Source organism: Oncorhynchus clarkii, chromosome 13 (genome assembly GCF_045791955.1).
Source record: "Oncorhynchus clarkii lewisi isolate Uvic-CL-2024 chromosome 13, UVic_Ocla_1.0, whole genome shotgun sequence".
Lineage (NCBI taxonomy): Eukaryota > Metazoa > Chordata > Actinopteri > Salmoniformes > Salmonidae > Oncorhynchus > Oncorhynchus clarkii.
Window position 1 is genome coordinate 41,107,310 of NC_092159.1, and position 25,301 is coordinate 41,132,610.

General features: G+C 43.0%; 2 protein-coding genes across 7 annotated transcripts; one reads left to right on the top strand and one right to left on the bottom strand.

The window, feature by feature from the left end:
- Positions 1-827: 827 nt before the first annotated feature.
- Positions 828-4,091, bottom strand: LOC139364724 (phospholipase A2 group X). Its single transcript, XM_071101729.1, has 4 exons — positions 3,958-4,091; positions 2,426-2,594; positions 1,575-1,681; positions 828-1,063 (listed from the first exon to the last, which is right to left on the bottom strand). Exons 1-4 carry the CDS (start codon positions 3,992-3,994, stop codon positions 915-917), a joined length of 462 nt encoding a protein of 153 aa, XP_070957830.1. The 5' UTR covers positions 3,995-4,091; the 3' UTR covers positions 828-914.
- A 483-nt stretch (positions 4,092-4,574) lies between these two features.
- Positions 4,575-14,676, top strand: LOC139364723 (zinc finger CCCH-type containing 7A). Of its 6 annotated transcripts, none has more exons than XM_071101724.1 (23): positions 4,575-4,738; positions 5,707-5,802; positions 6,107-6,146; positions 6,239-6,442; positions 6,547-6,705; positions 6,812-6,892; positions 6,985-7,038; positions 7,156-7,192; positions 8,389-8,759; positions 8,930-9,176; positions 9,586-9,611; positions 9,720-9,864; positions 10,190-10,348; positions 10,485-10,690; positions 11,444-11,544; positions 11,928-12,109; positions 12,467-12,540; positions 12,669-12,805; positions 12,897-13,002; positions 13,148-13,256; positions 13,383-13,516; positions 13,631-13,794; positions 13,907-14,676. In XM_071101724.1, exons 1-23 carry the CDS (start codon positions 4,692-4,694, stop codon positions 14,094-14,096), a joined length of 3,069 nt encoding a protein of 1,022 aa, XP_070957825.1. In that variant the 5' UTR covers positions 4,575-4,691; the 3' UTR covers positions 14,097-14,676. The 6 variants fall into 6 exon arrangements, with proteins under 6 accessions (XP_070957825.1, XP_070957827.1, XP_070957829.1 ...); XM_071101726.1 differs by having other exon boundaries at positions 4,593-4,773; positions 8,930-9,209; XM_071101728.1 differs by having other exon boundaries at positions 4,604-4,773.
- Positions 14,677-25,301: the final 10,625 nt, after the last annotated feature.

The following is a 25,301-nucleotide window of genomic DNA, read 5'->3' on the forward strand; positions in this document are numbered from 1 at the left end:
TGTGAGAGTGAGGTGGGAAAAAGCATCATACCAATGACTGTATTGAAGGAGGAGGGCCTTCTTCTAGCAGCCTGTGTTTCCTGTGCCCATAGGGGGAGCCAGATTCCTTTCATGAGCATCTGTAGAGCTGCATCTGCACTGCCGAAGGAGAATGCCCAACATTCCCAGAATACGAACACATACCGCTGTAGATTAGACTAAAGCAGGACTTCTATACAGACTACTTACAGTCATAGCATCTGTATGATATATCCAGCTTATTACAGGAGTTTGGGTTTCTAATGAAATGTCTCTCTTTAAGGCTATTGTTGTCATTAATCATTTCAAACTGAGCTGGCTACTGAGCTCCAGCAAAGTAAACATTAAGTTGAAAACGTAAATCCGGTGAAAACTTCAGGATGCTTTTAGAATCCTTTTAAGAGGTGATATATCATGCTGGGTTAGTTAGAGAGGATTAGAGCAGTGGAAAAGAGACCTCGGCAGAGCCTCAGGGAGTATAAGGTAAGGCACAACACACCCAGGTATAAGTACACTATTGTAAGTACTTAGGCTACCTGATCTCACCTTGGCTGCAACATTTCACCCCCTAAGAATAAACCCTGGGATGTTATGTAACCACTACTGAGCTCTCTCTGTTTTGTACACTAGTTTGTTACCTGTGCATGTAATTTCTGGTCATTATGCTCAATTTGGAGAGCCTCATCACACAGTTTGTTTATCTAATGACATAGTCACACTGTAATAGTGTTTCTCCTTTTCATATAAATGGAAAAAAGGAGATATCCATACAAAATGCCCTGAAGTATTACTGCAGTTACATGTCATTATAATGTTGTGAAGGAGATACATATGATATTCTATTAACATAAATAGACACAGCAGATGTAAAAATCAACAAGTGTACATTTATTGAATCAGTAGATATTACATGTTGGCAGTGTACACCCACAGAGAAAGTCTGGCCACATAGCATATTTCCGTATGAAAGGTGCCTTTCTCAAGCATTTGGCTGCCTCCCTGTCACATTTGCAGAGAATCTTCTCACATTTGTCCTTGAGATCATCTGGAATGAAAAGAGGGTTAAGTGGGTGAGTAGTTTCCTTAAATGACAGCTGATGTGAAAGTAGTGGTCTGTGGAGGATGTGAAGGAAACACTGAGGTTTAGAAATGTTAGAAAATGTCTGATGCTAAAATAAACACCGTAAACATCCTGAACTGTGTTGCTTGTCCTATGTGCTTTTGCGATTAGCAATTATGGTGAGAGCTTAAAATACCTGAAAATGTGGGTGAGAAATGATTCCTTTCGTGCCCATTCCCTCCTAGCCCTCCTGTCCCCTATAACGTCTGCAGTGTTTGTAAACTACTCAGATGTTTGTTGATGACACATCTGTTATTTTCCATGCACTGAAAAGACCCATTCATTTTCAACAGCAAAACTATACAAAAACGACAGTCATAGCATGCAGTATTTTCTTTCTCTAAACGACCACACCTCTGCAAGGGGAGGGATAGACTTACTCAGCTTGATTTAATCATTATGTCTCATTCATGTGCATAAAACTGAGATGGCATACCACATTCTGCAGTCCTGTCTTCACATGTCCATTGATACTTTCTTGTCTTGGTGTGGCAACCAGCAATTTCTGCATCTCCGTAGCAGCAGTCATGTTTGTGACAGCACCTTAATGAAGGACAAAATACACTACTGTAACACTTAAAACAGAGCATTATAAGAACTATTTGCTGTCTCGGTGATGCACTACATAAGTAAAACAGTCCCTTTTTCTAGTTAAAAAAATACCCAATTAAAACTATTATTGTATAAATAATGTTTGAGAAACTATTAACTGAAAAGGCAGAGACTGGGTGTTTTTCCATATTATTGTAGCTTGGACCAACATCAGCTCTATTTAACACAAAAGGAAATGAAAGAGGATGGGCTCAACTAATGTTAGTAGGCAGGCATATGAGAGATCTGGAGGCTGGAGGTTCTGTAGTTTAACGGTGTTGTGGGCATTCATGTCTGTGATTAGTGGACAGAAGGAAGTTATGGTTAGGATTTTGAGTGTGGGAGTGCTGGTTGTGCATGTCTATTTCCAAATATCCAATTGACAAGAGGGCAAAACCTCAAAAGAAAACCCCAAATGATACACTTTGCAGTTTGAACTGCATCGCATAATGCAGGTTGTTATTGTGGCCTACCAGACTGAACAGTTGATTGAGGGGTTTTTCATTCAGTGGTACTCTAAATGATCTGAGTTTGTTATGAAATGGCACTCCCCCCCCCAAAAAAATATATGTTTATAACATGTTTATAACACATCATTACAACTATATAGCTCAGTAATACATCATCAGCTTCACAGAACATGCCAGACTTTTACATGCTAGAACATCTCATCGCGCCTCTGTCCTACTGCCTCACCAGTCTGCTTTATCCCTGGGCCAGCCCTGACCCCCCAGTCCACAGTAGCAGCCATACATCATATAAGCCAGGGCTGATCTGCCTGTGCTGCACTTGATGACTCCTGCCAGCTCCAGTAGCCCTCTCTTAGTTCGTGGAGGCCTCTGCAGTGCCATAGAGGCTATTACCACTGCAACAACAACAACAACAACAGAAGAAGAACATGAATCTCAGCGCAACACAGGTACACCAATCACGTGTGCACACATCTTGTTCAAAATGTGCACTTGCTTATACTTGTATGGATGTAGCAGCCTTGCTTAGTATGTGCCATTTGCTTCATACTATCTCTTTAGACATATGTCCTGTCATCAAGTGAATATTGAGAAGTGTAGCTCTGTGATTAGTCTCTCATATGAAAATGATTCTGAATGTCTAAGTGTTCAAAGTGTATGGATGGACATGCTGTATTATTGCAAGTCTATTTATGAAGTGACAACCTAATATTGCAATTGCAAGTCCCTCACATTTTCCAAGAAAGATGCTCTTTGTAATGGGGAATATTTAAGACGAATGAAGTTCATATTCAGTTAAGAGTAATTAACACAATGCTTAGCAAATGTTTATGTTTTCCCTTTCTGTCAGACACATGATTTCTAGTGTTCTATTTGTGACACTCATTTGTGTACGGGTTGATGGTCACTAGACTTGTCACTGAATGTTATGGATTGTTCTCATATCGTTTGATAGTGATTGACGCCAGAGCTACTGAAGGTACAAGGACTGAGGTCACAATGACATTTGGAGCACCGTGATTCTGTAGCAGCTGGCAAAGTCACTGTCTTTTGTTTGACTTTGTACAAGCCTCAGGCTGATGTTTAGAGAACATTTGATACTGTCTGATTATTATATAAGTATCTTCGCAGAGAAGGCCCGTTCAAAGTTTTCTATTCTTCTATGCTGGGGTGTCTCCTTTTTGCAACTTGTATTAAGCCAAATGTGTTTATGATTGACTATAATTTCTCTGACACTGATATTTTTAGACAACCATAGCTTATGAAATTAATACAATACAAAACAACTTCACACGTTTTATGGCACTGCTCTCCTTTTTGTCCAGCTGGAAATTCCCTTTACACTCTTATACTCTGGTCTAGTTCTTTAACATCTTTTCCCAGATCAAATTAACATTAATTTGTAATGTGCATATTGGTTGTCAACATACAAGACATGGCAATTGACATTGGTACTGATTTGTTAAATCGTTAAACATGTATTAAAGTACAAATTTAACCATAAAATGTGCTCTATATAAAGATCACAAGATTGTTGAAATAAAAGATTCAACCATTTCAAGATGATACAGTTGTATTGTTGTGTGAAATTAAGGAGTTGAATCATCAGACTATAACAGATCTAAGTTCCTTTCATGTTAGATCTCTGAAGGCACTCATAACATTGTCCTTTAACATGACTTCACTCCCTCTCAATCCCTCTTAATCATTCCCTGCAAAATGTGTTAAAAAGGTAAAGAAATTCAAGCAGCAATTTACCAGAGAACAGTAGAAGTATCCGATAAAGCGCAGGCATGGTGTGCAAGAGGGAGTCTGCATGCACTGCTGCTTATTTACACTGGTGGACATAGGCTTTCAGTGCAGTGGAGAGTTTTTTTTAGAGTCTGGTTTGAATAATCTCCTGAGCATCTTTCCCTCCTCCTCTCGGAATAATCTGCTGTAAACTAATCCTTGAACACTTATCTGAACGTGGTTAGAGTTCCCTCTCTGTTAGAATCACCCCAGAGTCCATAATTTAGTATTACTTCAAGCCAATTGTTAAATGACTTTTGTTCAGATTCTGGAAGACCAAGGACTTCAGTTCAGGACTAATGCCATGTAGAATACTAGAAGTAGGTCTAATTGATCAATAAATTAATGTCTGTGGTCATTGTTTTATCATGTCAACAGCCTTATTGCATGCAATTCCTCACAGAAAACATGATCATAAAGACCCAGCAAGTCAACTGTGTCAAAAGGTTGTATATAATGCTATATTTCCGTTAATAATGAATATGAATTATATTTATTTGTTGACATTTCAAGATCTCATCATGTACATAGATAGCACTGTAATTTCATAGTTTACTAAAGTAAAAAGTCAGAACACAGTTTGTGGTCAACAGGGGGCCCTGTTTCCTCGAATAAGTATGGAATCTAGCAAACATGAAAAACGTCAGGCCAGAGATCAGGCCACATCATGATTCGTGTCCCCAACACTAAAGAAATCACTGATGCTGGCCAGGGAACAAGTCATACATCTTAAGCTGTACTCATTTAGGTGTGGACTTTTTTACATTTACACATTTCTTAAGGGTGAGCATATTTTAAATGTCATTATTTGTAAGATGGCTAACTAGCTAGTTTGCTATCTAGCTGCTAGCTACACCGCTAACAGTCGTGTACTGTAGCTAGCTCTCTTGCATCTCCCGCCCGACATATTGATAACTAGCTTGCTAGGAAGCTAGCTAACGTTACTGTAGAAAAATGTACAGGTACTCTACTAGTGAACGTTATCTTTGACAAGCATGTAACTGTAAACTCTATAGCCATGGCTATCTAGCAATCACATTACATACTGTTTGTGTTTAGAATATCAATATCTTTCTCGTGCCAGATCGGTTAGTCTAATTTAGTTAAGATAGCCTACCTAGGTTGAGGTATTTGTTCGACCTAGACGCTAACTAGCTAGCTACATATGTCAGTGGGTATCGAACATTTCCTCTGACGTTATGGGGCTAACTTGTGATAATGTACACTTTATAACGTTCGTCCAGGATCAACTCTCCCAACTACTGTACTGTAGATTTGTATAGCCAGACTCGTTGTCAGTCGTAAGCAGACTCACTTTAGCTAGTTAGGTTTTTATCTTCTCGAAATATTGACCGATTACTTTGAACTAACTAGCTCGTGAAGACGACATACAGGAAGTTCAAGGCATGACGAATTTTAAAGCTATGGGGTTTTTGAGGCTTTCGCATGCTTTGTTGAGTCAGGAGCACATGAAGCCTGAAAAGTAATTTTCACCTGTTTAACGTTATACAAATTCACGATGTGAATTGTCTCGTCTTTATTTGAGTAGTTAATGAGTGAGTAACTTAATGAACGTATGTTTGGACGTATTCTTACTGTATGCAAGGCCTACGACAAAAAACGGTTTTGACAATGATACAATTATACCCTCGAGTAGGCCTATACATGTTAAGTAGCAAGCTAACTAACTTTTAAAATGACATATTGTGTTGACAGAGACCAGGACCTAAAGAAACAGGTGAACATGTCAACCCTGTGTCAGGACCGAAGCAGTCGCTGGCAGGATATTGAGAATGGGCTGCAGTTCATCCAGTGAGTATGATCAGGACTACCCAGTCCAAGTCAGTGTACCTAGGGAATGCTGATTGGTTGAGCGCATAGGGAAATCAGGCTACAGAGCTGTTGTCAGCCACCAAGGGCTGGTCTTGGGGGAAGAGAATAACAATACGTTTTTGCAGGAGACAGACTAAGTGTTTGCATAGTGGTAACTGCCTGGAACTGTACAACAAGTCAGATGTTGTTGAGCTATTTCTGGATCTTGTGCCTCAATGTGAGTAATATTGAAATTGTATTATTTTGGAAAAGGAGCTCTAAGTTTGAACTTGTTTGTTTCTAGGTCAACTCTGCCCTATCCTGGGACTCAGGAACGATATGAGGTGATTATGCAATCAACCCAAATGGCAGCACCTACATTAATGGCATATGAACCTCTTATTTTGGTATTTAGAAGTTGAATTTGTTTTTTCAGGTGTTCATTCAGGACCTTGTGAGGAATCTGTTTGGTGAAGGAAATGACGTGTTCAATGAAGGGGAATGGATGCGGTCTATAGAAATGTACACTGAGGCCTTGAGCATAGCAGAATATGCAGATTCGGAAGATATCAGTGTACCTACTGGAACGTTGGAAAAGCTGTATGCCAATCGAGCTGCTGCTTACTTGAACATAGTACCGGTAAGTCAGGTTTAAGAAAGTGGTGTGTTTTGTCTTACATTTATGAATGAAGTATTATTTATTCTCTGTTCAAAAAGTGGTATAATTTGGGAATTTTATTTTAGGGTCTGCATGATGAAGCTCTAGTAGACTGTGAGAAAGCTCTTCAATTGAATGAGGGAAACCATAGAGCTCTTTATAGGAAAGCCAGAGCCTTGAAAGAGCTGGGCAGGCATAAAGAGGCCTATGAGGCTGTAGCGAAGTGCTCCCTTGCAGTGCCTCAGGTGAGACCGCAGAGAAAATACAAAAGTACATTTTTTGTTGTAGATTGTTCCTTTTATTGTCCTAAGTTCATAATCCTTATTGTCAATATGTGATCGTTTTTTTCAGGATCCCAATGTCATACGATTGACTCAGGACCTGGCCAAAATGTTGGGATTGAAAATCCGTAAAGCCTATGTCAGGAGTAAGGTGAGGGTGTACTGTGTGGAGTATGAATAATGGCACATGGGCTACTTCAGTATGTGGCTTAGTATCTAACCTTGAGACATTTCTTTCAACAGCCTGCCTTAAATGTTTTACCTGGATCAAGCTATTCAGGTGCATCCAATGACAAGGTAAAGGGAGTTCCATGTCTTTGTGGGAATTCCCACACAAGACAGATTACTTGCACCAAGTGAACGTGGTGTACCAGCAAGTAAAGGTGTTAAGATAATTATTTTTATTTGTTTCAGTCTCATGGATCTACATCTGTGGAAGATATAGAAATTGGTAAGACATTCTGTGATTTAGTTTGAGTAATTTACTTGTGTTTTGTATACACTGAGTAGAATGGTAGAAACCATGTTTGATATGTGTTTGATCCCATTCCATTAGCGCCTTTCCAGCCGTTATGAGCCGTCCTCCCCTCAGCAGCCGCCACTGTTTTTAAGCCTTGAGATGATTGAGACATGGATTGTGAATGTGTGCATTCAGAGGGTGAATGGAAAAGACAAAATATTTAAGTCCCTTTGAACAGGGTATGGTAGTAGGTGCCAGGCTCACCGGTTTGTGTGAAGAACTGCAACGCTGCTGGATCTTTCACGCTCAATAGTTTCCCGTGTGTATCAAGAATGGTCCACCACCCAAAGGACATTCGGCCAACTTGACACAACTGTGGGACGCCTTGGAGTCAACATGGGCCAGCATCCCTGTGGAATGCTTTCGACACCTTTTAGAGTCCATGCCCTGACGATTTGAGGCTGTTCTAAAGACAAAAGGGGAGGTGCGCAACTCCATATTAGGACGGTTTTCCAAATGTTTGGTTTACTCGGTGTATATTTCTACCATGAGGTTGGAATAATACTGTAAAATTATTTGTGAAAATTATAATGCCCTTTTAGTGTAAGAGCTGTTTGAAAAGGCTGCCTGAAATTTCAGCCTGTTTTGGTGGGATGGAATTTTGGACTGCCTTGCTAAATTAGTTAATAGACCAATAGATGGGTTGGCTGACATCACGTAAATGATGCACGTGCATTGTCGTGGCTGGAAGGGGTGCGTTGTTATGATTCTGAACGGTCAGATGGCTAGTAACAATGACAAGAAGCTGCCATGTGTGGAATTGTAGTAAGCTCGCTTCAACTCGCTGTATATTGTTATTGATACCATGTCTTGTTTTGACTGTCATGTCTATGCTGATATGGTGAAAATTTCCTAGCTAGCTAACCAACAACTGTAACAATGTATACTGAACAAAAATATAAACGCATCGTACAACAATTTCAATCTATGGCCCTAATCTATGGATTTCACATGACTGGCCAGGGGTGCGGCCATGGATGGGTCTGGGAGGGCATATGCCCACTAGGCCCACCCACTGGGGAGCCAGACCCAGCCAATGAGTGAATATTTTACCCACAAAAGGGCTTTATCACAGACAGAAATACTCTAATATGTTTGCACTTTCCAAATTCCCATCTGTGTTGTAGAAGTGAATCAGCCCACTCAGGAAACTGATGGTCCAGACCCAGCCCCCCCGAACCTAGACCCATTGGCCGCCATGAAGGTGCACCCCCCTCGGAATGAGAGAATAGAAGCTGAGTCCCCCCCTGTCAGCATCATCCCTTCGGTCTCACCTGTTGAGGTTCACACCCCAGAACCCATTCATGTTCTGGTGCCCCTGCCTATTCCCATTTCCATGCCTATGCCTACGTTGGTCAATGGTGCCAGAGCCAGCCCTACCCAGTCTTACCATTTGCCAATGCAAAAGTCTCGCCCGGACTTCGATGCGGAAATTATTGGAGATGACCTGGATGATCTGCTGGACCAAGCTGGCCCCGGGCCCACAGAATCTCCCATGGTAGGTTCATGGGAGATTGCTGCTAATGTAGGAAAAATGTTGTTTTTTGGGTTGTTGTTTTTTTGCACATTCAATTATAGTTCTTTATCTGTTTTTGTTTTAAATTTGGCCTTTTCACTATCATGTTAAAGCAATATCTAATGTAGAGTGTATTGTTCTCTCTCCTCTAGATCATCCCCACCATGAAGGGCCCTATCCCTTTTCCAACCAGTGCCCCTTCAAATTCCATGCCTAGTCCTTTCCTTATGCCATCTCACATGAACCCCTTTATGCATGTGGCATCACAGTGCACAGTGACTCTGCCTCCTCCCTACCACAAGTCACAAGCCAGCGGGTACTCTTTAGGTCTGGACACCTTCGGGGTCTCCTCTCCATTGGACTCACTGGACAGTCTCTCCATGTCAGAACCTCAGACAGGTATGCAAGGAGTTGCATACAGCCAGTTTAACGGTAATACCTCTCGAATGTGTTGAACATTTGTTACTATCCTTATATCTTATATTTGGGGCGGCACGTAGCCTAGCTCTTGAGAGCCAGTAACCAGTAAGCTGGTTCGAATCCCGAGATGACTAGGTGAAAAATCTGTCCATATGCCCTTGAGCAAGGCACTTAACCATAATTGCTCCTGTAAGTCGCTCTGGATAAGAGTGTGCTAAAAGACTAAAATGTAAATAACTTCTTATTGGATAGTGGAATCTCAATGGCTAACAAATTTGGATTTTGACAAACCAATCAACTGAAATTAGATTTTTTCGTTATTTACTTTTCATAAACTTTTTGTCAATGTTGTCTCTGATTTTTATTTTTCTCTCCCCCTGAAATCTAGGATATAGTCAGCATCCATTCATGCAGGTGAGTCTAGCTTGTCTAGTCTTCATGTCCCACTGATATTTTCACAACAGTACCTTGCGTTCATATATCGTTTGTTGATATTGATATTGACATTTGTTTCCCCTCCAGTTGACTGACCATGATAAGCCAATGGGAATGGCCCTGGGGATGCCAGATGTAACCCCCCTCCCTGCAATTGTGGATCTGGCCAAAAATCCCCTGGCTGATACTCATGAATTCAAACAGGCATGCTCAAACTGCTATGTCAAAACTGGTAAGAACATGCTTTATGTAATATAAACGTAACATGCAACAATTTCAAAGATTTTACTGAGTTACAGTTCATTCAAGGAAATCAGTCAATGGAAATAAATGATTTAGGCCCTAATCTATGGATTTCACATGACTGGGCAGGGGTTTATTTCAGCTCATGAAACATGGGACCAACACTTTACATGTTGCGTTTTATATTTTTGTTCACTGTATATGAATCAATCTATTTTGCTTATTGTGCGACATCTAAGAGTATGAAACTGGGTTGATGTATGGGACATGATCATTATTGTATGTGAAAGCTCATGTTGATATCCTATCACTAGGACTTGGAGTGTTGGATTTCACACTCTATACCGAAGAGCACAAATGCAAGAAGGACATATTACTTGGAAGGATAAAAAATCAACAAGACAAGTCATGGAAGCTGATCAGACCCAGACCGACAAAATCCCAGTATGTTGGACCATACTACATCTGCAAAGGTAAGCCTTGAAAATACTACTACTATAATAATACTACTACTACTCCAATACTACTACTCCAATGTGCTTCATGGTCCGTCTGTGCCAGTGTTCAGCTGCCTATGGAGATGTATTAACTAAAACGATGACCTTGTAGATGTTGCCATTGGAGAGGGGTGCAGGTACCCTGGTCACTGCACATTTGCCTACTGCCAAGAGGAGATTGATGTTTGGTCCCTGGAGCGCAAAGGCTTCATCTGCAGAGACTTTCTCTTTGATCCATTTGGACCCACCAGTAAGATCAATCTGACTGTCCCGAAGATCCTACAGGAGCATCACGGGATATTCATGTTCCTCTGCGGGGTAAGTTGGGCGTTTTAATGGGAGGGGGGAAAAAAGTGATATGTTCCTTCTGTAATGGGGTGTCTTCATTGATACGTCTGTCTTATTGCATTGCCATTGTTGTGCTAGAGCAGCAAGGGTGCACAACTCTGGTTCTTGAGTGCTGCAGTGGATGCTTGGTTTTGCCTTTTAATCAGCCCAGAATAATAGTGTGTGGACTCTATACAATCAAAATGATATTAAGTGTCAGGGAGAAATGAAAACCAGCAGGACTGAGGACATCTGACTGGAGTGGAGCACCACTGTGTTATAGAGAGAATGCTTGACTTGATGTTCCGCTGATATAACCTGACTTTAACCACATCTTGTGTCCTCATTCTTCTCACAAGCAATAGAATTCCACGGTAACAATGATGCTGAGACTACGATTTTTTTTCTGTTTTAAAAGTATGCCAAACAAAAAAACAATTGTTGCCAAGTTAAACCATACAAATCTATGCACTAGAACAACTTTTTACCAATTTCCACTTACTTGAAGACCAGTGCAGTTACAAAGTTTGGTAACAGAATTCCGGTTTGTTGTTTTTGCGGTCATTCTGTTACTGTGGAATAACCCTAATACAACACTAACGTTGACTGTCACATTACTGCCTCTGGTATAACCTTCAGCGTCAGTTTTATGAGTGGGAGCTGTGCCCTTTATTAAAACCTGTACTGTGTGTAGTGTCCTGTAAGAGTTCTTCATCCCTCTAATGTATCTGGTCTGATCTCCAGGTGTGTTTTGATCACAAACCCAGAATAATCAGCAAAACCAATAAGGACAACCCATCTCTTTGCTCTCACCCTGTGACAAAACATGCCTTTGAAGATCAGAAGTAAGCCATTTCACTTGTTTACACATGCTGAGAGATGCAGAGGTTTTTAAGTGAATTAAGCAGCGCTCTACTTTGTAAGTGATGGTTTGTGGCTGACCGCTCTGGTTCCTTTTGTAATTAAAAACTTTTTTATACTGTAAGAATGTTCATTTTGGAAACACACATTCGACTAAACATTGTGTATAGTTTTGTGGCATAACTGCATGTGAATTCAAACAGACTTTTTCTCTGAATCTTAATTTTGTGAAGAATGTAGGTGTGTTTTTTGAGTTTTGGCAACTACAGTTTTTTTGTTGCGTTAAGCCCACTAGTGTATATTGTAACATGATTCTATGCTCTGCACAGTGGGTTGTGAACATGATATGAATTGTTGTGCTTTTCAGGTGCCTGGTCCACATTCTGAGGGAGAACACTGTGCGCTACTCCAAAATCCGTCCGTACAGTCCGCAGAACCAAATGGACATCTGTCGGCATGAGGTGCGCTACGGCTGCGTGCGGGAAGACGAGTGCTTCTATGCCCACAGCCTGATCGAGCTGAAGGTGTGGATGATGCAGCACCAGCTAGGTAAGCCCTTACCACCTATTAAAGGTGCCTTCAAATAGCATCTAATCAAAGAATGTTATTGGTAATTCATCAAGATGACTTTTCCCAGTTGTAAGATGGTGCCGTAGCTCACAGCAGTATCTCACAGCCGTAGCTCATGGACACGGCAGCTCTGCTTCTAGCTCCTAAGCAACTTTTCAGTATTTTGTTCTTGTGTGTGTTATTTCTTACATTATTAGCCCAGAACATTGTTTTTGTGTTATTACATACAGCCAGAAATAGTTTCTTCTTTTTTTAAGGACCTTCTTGTAAATGTTGTGGGTTTTCTAAGTGAACATCCCTCTTAAAACTCTTTGCAATCTGTTTATGATCATATAGGCATCACTCCTGAAAATATAGTCCACGAGGCCAGTAAGTTTTGGAACATGGAGGCAGGCTCCCAAGGATCCCTGGTAAACAGTCATTGTACACAACACTATATTCAGAACATGCTTTATTTCCTAAATGTATTTCTAATGTTCATTTGACTGCAGATTTTCCACATGACCTGACACAAACCATTTATTTTGTGTCCTTCCAGCAATTCACCACACCACTGAAGAGGTTTGGACCCCCAAATCTGAAGATGCAGTTTGTGTGTGGGCAGTGTTGGCGAAACGGCCAAGTTAGTGAGGCAGACAAGAACAAGAAGTACTGCACTGCCAAAGCCAGGCATTCGTGAGTAGTTCTCTCCCCTGAAACCATTTCAGGACAATTTGAATAATATAGCCTGGTCAGCATAGTGAATTTCATCTGACCTGTGTTGCAGGTGGTCAAAAGACAAACGAGTGGTGCTGGTGAGTTCCATCGAACGCAAGAAGTGGACAACGATCCGCCCTCTCCCAACAAAGAAGCCCATCCCGTCTCAGTTTGAGGTAGGACTAGGAGGGTTGCAAATGCTCCCAGAGCAACTGGTCTGACCACATACTCAGCTGACTCGTATGGGAGTCTCCCAGAGAGGATCATGTTTTGTCCTCGTGTAAAGTGCTTATGATTTGTGTGTGTGTGTTTCCCTTACAGATTTGTATGCACGTGTCTACTGGCAAAAAGTGCCAGTACATCGGAAACTGCACATTTGCACACAGCACAGAGGAAAGGGACCTGTGGACATACATGAAAGAGAACAACAGTGAGTTCATGTTACAGATGGACTGTAGTATTTGTACAGCAGTTCATGCCTGTGTGATGTACAATAAATGTATTATGATGAGTAATACAAACTTAATCAGATACTAAACTGTGTGTGTCCATTTAGTTCCTGACATGGAGCAGCTGTATGAGCACTGGCTGCAGTCTCAGAAGCCTGGCTGGAGCGAGGAGGCCTCCAACAGCGCCATCAAGGAGAACGGGAAGCAGATCCACATGCCCACAGACTATGCTGAGGAGGTGGTAAGCAATCTCTGTTTTAACCACGGCCAGATGGTTATATGACCGTCAACATGCTGTAAGTGACCACAAACCATCAACATGCTAATATCATCTTGATGATATCTGTTATGCTAGGCTGGCAACCACTGTTGGCTTTGTGGTAAGAACTGCAACAGTGACCGGCAGTGGCAGCAGCACATCACCTCAGAAAAACACAGAGAGAAAGTGTTTAACTCTGAGGACGATCAGAACTGCTGGCAGTATCGCTTCCCGACTGGCACCTTTAGAGTTTGCGAGAGGTAAGGTTTCTATGCTTGTTCAACGTTTATTTAGGTCACTGGTGCCTAATTTGGTTACTGGAAATGGTGTTATTGGTGACTGACATTTCTGGTACTGCACCCATTTCCACAGATACCTTAAAGGCACTTGCACAGAGGAGGAGTTGTGTAAACTGGCTCATGGAAACGAGGAACTAAAGGAATGGACGGAGCGCAGGGAGTTCCTTTTGATGAAACTGGCCAAAGCAAGAAAAGACCATCTTATAGCCCCAAATGACAATGACTTTGGCAAATATAGTTTTCTGCTTAAAGACATAAAGTAATGATTTGATGACCATGATTATGTTGGGATGCAATATATTTTGCAGTGTTAAGTAAAAGAGGTACAGGTTCAGGTTAGCCTTTGGGAGGCTCTAGTCTACCATTAAGAGGAGAGATGCAGATCACAGCTTGATTTTAATGGAAAGTACAAAGTTGGCCATGTGTTCCAAATGATCAGAGCTGTGTTCCTTTTATCACAGATAAAGAGATGCACCATTGCCTTTTACGTAAACGTAGCAATCATTGACGCGTCACAAAGATTGCTTGTCATGAAATGGATTGATGACCTGTTCAGAGAAGCCAAAGCATGGGTAGACACTATCAGACTAGCTCTTAGGTCAAAAGGTGACTTAAAAGGCTTGTTTTGTAGGAGTTTTTAAGAAAGGTTCTTATGACGTCTCCTTTTTGTTTTATACGATTCATACGTCTGAAGATTGGAATGTTTGAAATGGAATTCTGCGTCCATTCACAAATTATGTTCATGTAGGTCTTTTTCATTATTTCCATAATTTGTTGCATTTATGCCTGTTGGTTTTGGAAGATGCTGACCAACCAAAATAAAATCTTGATTTCTTGTTGCAAGAATTGATTTTGTACTTGTTCATTAATGTAGCAGCCTAAAAAATGTAGGTTGACATTCTATGCAATGTGCTTAGTTGTCATGAAGTCTAAAATGGAAGAACTTTCACAAAGTTTCATGTGGTTGCATGTGGTATGAAGAATAGCATGGTTTGTGGGATGACGAATAGTCGAGTTCCTGCCTGACTACATTGCAGATGCATGCCAGATCTTACAATTCCTGGATAGGTATTTTATGTGTCAGCTAACCACACACTATATATACACAAAAGTTTGGACACGCCTTCAAATGAGTGTATTTGACTATTTCAGCCACACCCGTTGCTGACAGGTGTGTAAAATCGAGCACACAGCCATGTAATCTACATAGGTAAACATTGGCAGTAGAATGGCCTTACTAAAGAGCTCTGTGACTGTCAACGTGGCACTGTTATAGGCTGCCACGTTTCCAGCAAGTCAGTTAGTAAAATTTCTGCCCTGCTAGAGCTGCCCCGGTCAACTGTAAGTGCTGTTATTGTGAAGTGGAAACATCTAGGAGCAACAACAGCTCAGCCCCAAAGTGGTAGGCCACACAAGCTCACAGAATGGGATCAACGAGTGCTGAAGCACATAGCGTGTAAAAAATAATCTATCCTGGCCTGCAACGCTCACTACCAAGTTCCAAAAAGCAACGTCAGCACCGGAACTGTTCGCCGGGAGCTTCATGAAATGGGTTTCCATGGCCGAGCAGCCGCACACAAGCCTAAGATCACTATGCACGATGCCAAGCGTCGGTTGGAGTGGTGTAAAGCTCGCCGCCATTGGACTCTGGAGCAGTGGAAACGCGTTCTCTGGAGTGATGAATTACTCTTCACCACCTAAGAGTCCGACTGACAAATCTGGGCTTGGTGGATCCCAGGAGAACACTAACTGCCCGACTACATAGTGCCAACTAAATCTTGGTGAAGGAGGAATAATTGTCTGTGGCTGTTTTCATGGTTAAGGTTGGGCCCCTTAGTTCTAGTGAAGGAAAATCTTAACGCTAAAGCATACAATGACATTCTAGGCGATTTTTTGCTTCTGATTTTGTGGCAACAGTTTGGGGAAGGCCCTTCCCTGTTTCAGCATGACATTGCCCCGTGCACAAAGCGAGGTCCATGGTTTGTCGAGATAGGTGTGAAAGAACTTGACTGACCTGAACAGAGCCCTGACCTCAACCCCATCAAACACCTTTGGAATGAATTGTGAACGCCGACTGCGAGCCAGGCCTAACCTGAATGGAAGCAAGTCCCCGCAGCAATGTTCCAACATCTAGTGGAAAGCCTCCACAGAAGAGAAGAGGCTGTTATAGCAGCTAATGGGGGGACCAACTCCATATTAATGCCCATGATTTTGGAATGAGATGTTTGACGAGCAGGTGTGCACATACTTTTGGTCATGTAGTGTATGTTGCAGCAATCTGTCAGACAACACCATTGGTTGATGCATGCCATATCTGAGCAGGGGAATGCGACTCTTGTGATATACAGTGCCTATAGAAAGTCTCTACACCCTCCTTGGATTTCTTCACATTAATTGTATTAAAAAGTGGGATTAAAATGGATTTGTTTTTTTGCCTATTCTCTACATAAAATAATGTGGAAGACAAATTATAACATTTACAGATGAATGAAAAACAAATATACACTACCGTTCAAAAGTTTAGGGTCACTTAGAAATGTCCTTGTTTTTGAAAGAAAAGCAAAAAAAAATGTGTCCATTTAAAATAACATTAAATTGATCAGAAATACAGCGTAGACATTGTTAATGTTGTAAGTGACTATTGTAGCTGATTTTTAATGGAATATCTACATAGATGTAGCGGCCCATTATCAGCAACCATCACTCCTGTGTTCCAATGGCACGTTGTGTTAGCTAATCCAAGTTTATCAGTTTAAAAGGCTAATTGATAATTAAATCAAATTGTATTTGTCACATCCGCCGAATACGACAGGTGAAATGCTTACTTACAAGCCCTTAACCAACAATGCAGTTTTAAGAAGATACCTAAAAAAAAGTAAGAGATAAGAAAAGAAAAACAAATTATTAAAGAGCAGCAGTAAATAACAATAGCGGGGCTGTACCGGTTCAGCGTCAATGTGCGGGGGTAACGGTGTCAAGGTAATTGAGGTAATTATGTACATGCAGGTAGGGTTATTAAAGTGGCTATGTATAGATAATAATTGATGGTAGCAGCAGTGCAGCTGTTCAGAAGTCTTATGGCTTGGAGGTATACATTTTTAGAAGCCTCTTGGACCTAGACTTGGCGCTCCGGTACCGCTTGCCATGCGGAAGCAGAGAGAACAGTCTATGACTAGGGTGGCTGGAGTCTTTGACCTTCCTCTGACACCGCCTGGTATAGAGGTCCTGGATGGCAGGAAGCTTGGCCTTGGTAATGTACTGGGCCATACGCACTACCCTTTGTAGTGCCTTGCGGTCGGAGGCTGAGCAGTTGCCATACCAGGCAGTGATGCAACCCGTCAGGATGCTCTCGATGGTGCAGCTCTACAACCTTTTGAGGTTCTGAGGACCCATGCCAAATCTTTTCAGTCTCCTGAGGGGGAATAGGTTTTGTTGTGCCCTCTTCACGACTGTCTTGATGGGCTCCACTACAGCCCTGTCGATGAGAATGGGGACGTGCTCGGTCCTCCTTTTCCTGTACTCCACAATCATCTCCTTTGTCTTGATTACATTGAGGGAGAGGTTGATGTCCTTGCACCACACAGTCAGGTCTCTGACCTCCCTAAAGACTGTCTCATCGTTTTCGGTGATCAGGCCTACCACTGTTGTGTCATCAACAAACTTAATGATGGTGTTGGAGTCGGGCCTTGCCATGCAGTCATGAGTAAACAGGGAGTATAGGAGGGGACTGAGCACGCACTCCTGATGGGCCCCTGTGTTGAGGATCAGCGTGGTGGATGTGTTGTTACCTACCCTTACCACCTGAGGGAAGCCCGTCAGGAAGTCTAGGATCCTGTTGCAGAGAGAGGTGTTTTGTCCCAGAGTCCTTAGCTTAGTGATGAGCTTTGAGGTCACTATGGTGTTGAACGCTGAGCTGTAGTCAATGAATGAATATGAATAGCATTCTCCCATTCAGTTGAAGTCGGAAGTTTACATACATTTTAGCCAAATACATTTAAACTCAGTTTTAATCCTAGTAAAAAATTTCCTGTCTAGGTCAGTTAGAATCACCACTTTATTTGAAGAATGTGAAATGTCAGAATAATAGTAGAGAGAATGATTTATTTCAGCTTTTATTTCTTTCATCACATTCCCAGTTTGTCAGAAGTTTACATACACTCAATTACTATTTGGTAGCATTACCTTTAAATTGTTTAACTTGGGTTGTTAAACATTTCAGGTAGCCTTCCACAAGCTTCCCACAATAAGTTGGGTGAATTTTGTCCCATTCCTCCTGACAGAGCTGGTGTAACTGTGTCAGGTTTGTAGGCCTCCTTGCTCACACGCTTTTTCAATAATGCCCACAAATTTTCAATAGGATTGAGGTCAGGGCCTTGTGATGGCCACTCCAATACCTTGACTTTGTTGTCCTTAAGCCATTTTGCCAGAACTTTGGAAGTATGCTTGGGGTCATTGTCCATTTGGAAGCCCCATTTGCGACCAAGCTTTAACTTCCTGACTGATGTCTTGATATGTTGCTTCAATATTTCCACGTAATTTTCCTACCTCATGATGCCATCTATTTTGTGAAGTGCACCATTCCCTCTTGCAGCAAAGCACCCCCACAACAAGATGCTCTCACCCTCGTGCTTCATGGTTGGGATGGTGTTCTTCAGCTTGCAGGCCTCCCCCTTTTTCCTCCAAACATAACGATGGTCATTATGGCCAAACAGATCTATTTTTGTTTCATCAGACCAGAGGACATTTCTCCAAAAAGTACTATCTTTGTCCCCATGTGCAGTTGCAAACCGTAGTCTGGATTTTTTTTATGGCGGCTTTGGAGCAGTGGCTACTTCCTTGCTGAGCCGCCTTTTAAGTTATGTCGATATAGGACTCGTTTTACTGTGGATATAGATACTTTTGTACCTGTTTCCTCCAGCATCTTCACAAGGTCCTTTGCTGTTGTTCTGGAATAGATTTGCAATTTTTGCAAGTACGTTAATCTCTAGGAGACATAATGTGTCTCCTTCCTGAGCGGTATGATGGCTGTGTGGTCCCATGGTGTTTATACTTGCGTACTATTGTTTGTACAGATGAACGTAGTACCTTCAGGCGTTTGAAAATTGCTCCCAAAGATGAACCAGACTTGTGGAGGTCTACAATTTTTTTTCTGAGGTCTTGGCTGATTTCTTTTGATTTTCCCATGATGTCAAGCAAAGAGGCACTGAGTTTGAAGGTAGGCTTTGAAATACATCCACAGGTACACCTCCAATTGACTCAAATGATGTGAATTAGCCTATCAGAAGCTTCTAAAGCCATGACATTTTCTGGAATTTTCCAAGCTCTTTAAAGGCACAGTCAACTTAGTGTTTGATAACTTCTGACCCACTGGAATTGTGATACAGTGAATTGTGAGTGAAATAATCTGTCTGTAAACAATTGTTACTTGTGTCATGCACAAAGTAGATGTCCTAACCGACTTGCCAAAACTATAGTTTGTTAACAAGAAATTTGTGGAGTGGTTGAAAAACAAGGTTTAATGACTCCAAACTAAGTGCATGTAAACTTCTGACTTCAGCTGTAGGTGTTCCTTTTGTCCAGGTGGGAAAGGGCAGTGCAGTGTGGAGTGTAATAGAGATTGCATCACCTGTGGATCTGTTGGTGCGGTATGCAAATTGAAGTGAGTCTAGGGTTTCTGGGATAGTGGTGTTGATGTGAGCCATGACCAGCCTTTCAAAGCATTTCATGGCTACAGAGTGCTACGGGTCGGTAGACATTTAGGCAGGTAACCTTAGTGTTCTTGGGCACAGGGACGATGGTGGTCTGCTTGAAATATGTTGGTATTACAGACTCAGAGGTTGAAAATGTCAGTGAAGACACTTGCCAGTTGGTCAGCGCATGCTCGGAGTACACATCCTGGTAATCCATCAGGCCCCTGTGAATGTTGACCTGTTTAAAGGTCTTACTCACATCAAATCAAATCAAATTTTATTTGTCACATACACATGGTTAGCAGATGTTAATGCGAGTGTAGCGAAATGCTTGTGCTTCTAGTTCCGACAATGCAGTAATAACAAGTAATCTAACTAACAATTCCAAAACTACTGTCTTGTACACAGTGTAAGGGGATAAAGAATATGTACATAAGGATATATGAATGAGTGATGGTACAGAGCAGCACAGGCAAGATACAGTAGATGGTATCGAGTACAGTATGTACAAATGAGATGAGTATGTAAACAAAGTGGCATAGTTTAAAGTGGCTAGTGATACATGTATTACATAAGGATACAGTCAATGATATAGAGTACAGTATATACGTATGCATATGAGATGAATAATGTAGGGTAAGTAACATTATATAAGGTAGCATTGTTTAAAGTGGCTAGTGATATATTTACATCATTTCCCATCAATTCCCATTATTAAAGTGGCTGGAGTTGAGTCAGTGTCAGTGTGTTGGCAGCAGCCACTCAGTGTTAGTGGTGGCTGTTTAACAGTCTGATGGCCTTGAGATAGAAGCTGTTTTTCAGTCTCTCGGTCCCAGCTTTGATGCACCTGTACTGACCTCGCCTTCTGGATGATAGCGGGGTGAACAGGCAGTGGCTCGGGTGGTTGATGTCCTTGATGATCTTTATGGCCTTCCTGTGACATCGGGTGGTGTAGGTGTCCTGGAGGGCAGGTAGTTTGCCCCCGGTGATGCGTTGTGCAGACCTCACTACCCTCTGGAGATCATCGGCTGCGGAGAGCGTGATCAAACAGTCATCCGGACCAGATGATGCTCTCATGCATGTTTCAGTGTTACTTGCCTCGAAGTGAGCATAGAAGTTATTTAGCTCATCTGGTAGGATATACACTCAGCAAAAAAAGAAACATCCTCTCACTGTCAACTGTGCTTATTTTCAGCAACTTATCATGTGAAAATATTTGTTTGAACATAACAAGATTCAACAACTGAGACATAAACTGAACAAGTTTCACAGACGTGATTAAGAGAAATGAACAGTCAGTATCTGGTGTGGCCACCAGCTGCATGAAGTACTGCAGTGTATCTCCTCCTCATGGACTGCACCAGATTCGCCAGTTCTTGCTGTGAGATGTTACTCTCCACTCTTCCACCAAGGCACCTGCAAGTTCCCGGACATTTCTGGGGGGAATGGCCCCAGCCCTCACCCTCCGATCCAACAGGTCCCAGACGTGCTCAATGGGATTGAGATCCGGGCTCTTCGCTGGCCATGGCAGGACACTGACATTCCTGTCTTGCAGGAAATCACGCACAGAACGAGCAGTATGGCTGGTGGCATTATCATGCTGGAGGGTCACGTCAGGATGAGCTTTCAGGAAGGGTACCACATGAGGGAGGAGGATGTCATCCCTGTAATGCACAGCGTTGAGATTGCCTGCAATGACAACAAGCTGCAAGTTCCCGATGACCGCCAAAGACCATGACGGACCCTCCACCTCCAAATCGATCCCGCTCCAGAGTACAGGCCTCGGTGTAGCGCTTATTCCTTTGATGATAAATGCGAATCCGACCATCACCCCTGGTGAGACAAAACCGCGACTCCTCAGTGAAGAGCACTTTTTGCCAGTCCTGTCTGGTCCAGCGACAGTGGGTTTGTGCCCATAGGCGATGTTGTTTCCGGTGATGTCTGGTGAGGACCTGCCTTACAACAGGCCTACAAGCCCTCAGTCCAGCCTCTCTCAGTCTATTGCGGACAGTCTGAGCACTGATGGAGAGATTGTGCGTTCCTGGTGTAACTCGGGCAGTTGTTGTTGCATCCTGTACCTGTCCCGCTGGTGTGATGTTAGGATGTACCGATCCTGTGCAGGTGTTGTTACACGTGGTCTGCCACTACGAGGACGATCAGCTGTCCATCCTGTCTCTTTGTAGCGCTGTCTTAGACGTATCACAGTACGGACATTGCAATTTATTGCCCTGTTCACATCTGCAGTCCTCATGCCTCCTTGCAGAATGCCTAAGGCACATTCACGCAGATGAGCTGGGCATCTTTCTTTTTGCGTTTTTCAGAGTCAGTAGAAAGGCCTCTTTAATTTCCTAAGTTTTCATAACCGTGACTTAAGAGAGCGCTTACTCAGAGAGACTAATCTAAGTTTAGAGAAATGCATACATATTGGAAGAGCTGCAGAACTGTCCAGAGAGAGAGCTAAAGTCATAAATGTGCAGGGCCCTGTAGCAGTGCATGCAGTAACACAAAAAGAAAGACCGAGAGGGAGAGGAGACCCTACAGAGGGACAGAGCATTATACAATGCAGATACTGTGGACGGACACATAAGAGAAAAAAGGAAATATGCCCTGAATATGGACAAAAATGTCAATCCTGTGGAAAAACAATCACTTCTCTACAGTTTGCAAAGGGGCAGGGACCAGCAAGAGAAACAGAGACCTGGCAATGGAAAATGTGTCAGCTGACTCAGAGAGCGGTGAAGATGTTCTCTGCATCACACTAGGGCCAAAGTCAGAGAGCATCAATGTGGTGCAAGAGAAAAAACCACAGACCCCAATGCAGCTCTCTTTGCAACCATGCTGGTCAAGAAAAAGTCAGTTAGATTTCAACTAGATTGTGGTGCTAGTTGTAATGTTATCCCTGCAAACCTCACAAAAGCCAGTCACCTAGAGTCCTGCAGTCAGGTATTGGTGATGTATAACAAGAGTACTCTGACGCCACACAATAAGAAAACCTACCGAGTTGAGTTCATCGTAGTCAACAAGAATGTGCACAGGCCCATTCTAGGCAGTAAGGCTATCCAGGCAATGGAGTTGATTACTGTGCAGCATCACAACATCCTGGCCATTGAGAAAACAGGATCCTGGACTCAATAGCAAATTAAACAGGAGTTCTCTGATGTATTCCAGGGAGATGGATGCTTACCCGGCAAAATGAAGCTGGAAGTGGATGAGCGAGTGGAGCCCGTCCAGCTGCCAAAGAGAAGAGTGCCAGTAGCACTATATAAACCAATCAAAGAGGAGCTCAGTGGTCTGGAGAAAAGAAGGATGATAAAAGCAGTTGAAAAAAAGCACAGATTGGATTAGCAGCCTGATCGTAGTGAAGAAACCGTCTGGAAAACTAAGAGTGTGTATTGATCCGAAACCTCTCAACAAGGCGCTAATGAGAAGCCATTACCCACTTCCCAGTAATTGAAGACGTGCTGCCAGATCCGAACAGAGCACGCGTGTTCTCTGTTTGCGATGTAAAAAAAATATTTTTGCATGTGGAACTGGAGGAGGAATCCAGCTATCTCACCGCGTTCTCTACTCCCATGTGACGCTACAGATGGCTGCGCCTGCCAATGGGAATCAGTCCAGCCCCAGAGATCTTTCAGAGGAAGTTGAACCAGGCAATGGAAGGTCTTCCTTGAGTCAAAATCATTGCAGATGACATCCTGATTGTGGGAGAAGGAGACAACGATGAAGCGGAGACTCTGGACCATGACAAAAACCTGAGAATGCTCCTGGACAGATGCAGGAAGCTCAATATCAAGCTGAATCCGGAGAAGCTGCAGCTCAGGCTGAAGGAAGTACCCTACATTGGCCACCTGCTAACATCAGAGGAGTTGAAAGTGGACCCAGGAAAAGTGACAGCCATCAATCAGATGCCTAGGCCTACAGATGTGCAGGGGGTGCAGTGCTTCCTAGGCATGGTAAATTACCTAGCCAAGTTCTGCAGCCACGCCACGGAGCTCTGCGAGCCACTGCGTCAGCTAGCACACAAGGACTCACTGTGGGAGTGGTCAGAGAGACATGAACAGGCTTTCAATAAAATCAGGGATACCATTGCACAGACCCCTGTGCTGAAATACTACAACCCCACAGAGCAGCTCGTACTACAGTGTGATGCTTCAAAAAGTGGATTAGGAGCAGCCCTGATGCAGGGAGGACAACCAATAGCATATGCCAGCAGAGCCCCGACAGAGACTGGAAAAGGGTATGCACAGATAGAGAAGGAGCTGCTTGCAGTGGTGTTTGGCACGGAGAGGTTCCACCAATTCACATATGGACAAACTGTGGAAGTGCAGTCAGATTACAAGCCTCTAGAGAGCATCATGACAAAGCCTCTCCTCAGCGCACCAAAAAGACTACAGCGCATGCTCATGAGACTCCAAAACTACGAGGTCACTCTTCTTGGAAAACGTGTGGTGCTGGCCGACACCCTGAGCAAGGCATACCTCACAGAACAAGACAACAGAGGCCCTGTGGATATCGAAGTGGAATCAATCAATATGAAACACTACGTCCCTGTGTCAAGCGAGAGACTAAATTACATCCAGAGAGCCACTGAGCTGGAACGGGAGCTCCAGACACTGAAAAATGTGATCCTGCAGGAGTGGCCTGAAGAGAAAGGACATGCACCCTTGGAAGTAGCCATGTATTTTCACAACAGAAATGAGCTGAGTGTGCAAAATTGAGTTATCTTCAGAGGTGAGCGAGTCGTTGTGCCTACTGCCCTCAGGTCTGAGATAATGCAGAGAATCCATTCCTCACGCATAGGAACAGAGGGATGTCTGAGAAGAGCTTGCGAGTGTGTCTACTGGCCAGGCATGAATGCACAGCTGAGAGCATACATGGCACAGTGTGGCACCTGAACTGCATGGGGTACGAAGCAGCAGAAAGAAAAGTTGCGGCCACACGAAGCACCAAAGCATCCCTGGGGAAAAAATAGGTACTGACCTGTTCCAGTTCAACGACAGAGACTACAATGTCAGAGTTGATTATCTCTCCAACTTCTGGGAAGTGGACCATTTGGAGAACACAGTCGAAAACGGTCATTCGAAAACTGAAGACACACTTTGCACACTATGGGATACCTGACATCCTTTACACATACAATAGTCCCCAGTACTCTTCAGACGAGTTCTGAAGTTTCAGCAAGGCTTGGGACTTTACACACAAAACATTGTCTCCAGGATACCCGCAAAGTAATGGGAAGGTGGAATCGGCAGTGAAAACAGCCAGAAGACGTACAAAGACACTACTTATAATGAGTGAAAATCTTCTGAGACCGGGGATGGAAAACTGTCAGCTGGAGAAGTTCAAAGAAAGACAGCAGAAACAGGCAAAGTAGTACGACACCTCTGCTAAGGATCTCACAGAGCTGCAACGAGATGACAGCGTGAGAGCTCAGCCACTCACAGGACAGAAACAGTGGTGGCAGAGGGCCACAGTAGTCAGACCTGTGGAGCAAAGGTCCTACGAGGTGAAGACAGAACAGGGACAAGTCTTCAGGAGGAACAGGCGACACCTGAGGAAGAGCAGAGAAATAGAGGAGGATGTCCCCACTGTTGAGGAGCCTGGCACAGAGCCAGTAAACAGAGCACCAGCTGACTCCCAGCAGGGTGCTGAACACAACATAGAGGTGGATGTTGGACCTCAACAAGAAGATCCAAAACATCTCAGGTCATGCACCTCCTGATGTAATCAACACTCCCCACACAAGGTCTGGTAGGGCCATCCGAAGACCTATACACC

Excerpts from the sequence above, each read along its gene's own strand:
- LOC139364723 (XM_071101725.1), top strand. The coding sequence starts at position 5,415 with ATGGGGTTTTTGAGGCTTTCGCATGCTTTGTTGAGTCAGGAGCACATG. Across the intron at positions 8,760-8,929 it reads GGCCCACAGAATCTCCCATG|ATCATCCCCACCATGAAGGG; the intron begins GTAGGTTCATGG and ends TCTCTCCTCTAG. Across the intron at positions 9,612-9,719 it reads GTCAGCATCCATTCATGCAG|TTGACTGACCATGATAAGCC; the intron begins GTGAGTCTAGCT and ends TTTCCCCTCCAG.
- LOC139364724 (XM_071101729.1), bottom strand. The coding sequence starts at position 3,994 with ATGCCTGCGCTTTATCGGATACTTCTACTGTTCTCTG. Across the intron at positions 1,682-2,425 it reads CCCAGGGATAAAGCAGACTG|GTGCTGTCACAAACATGACT; the intron begins GTGAGGCAGTAG and ends TCCTTCATTAAG. Across the intron at positions 1,064-1,574 it reads AGACAGGACTGCAGAATGTG|ATGATCTCAAGGACAAATGT; the intron begins GTATGCCATCTC and ends TTTTCATTCCAG.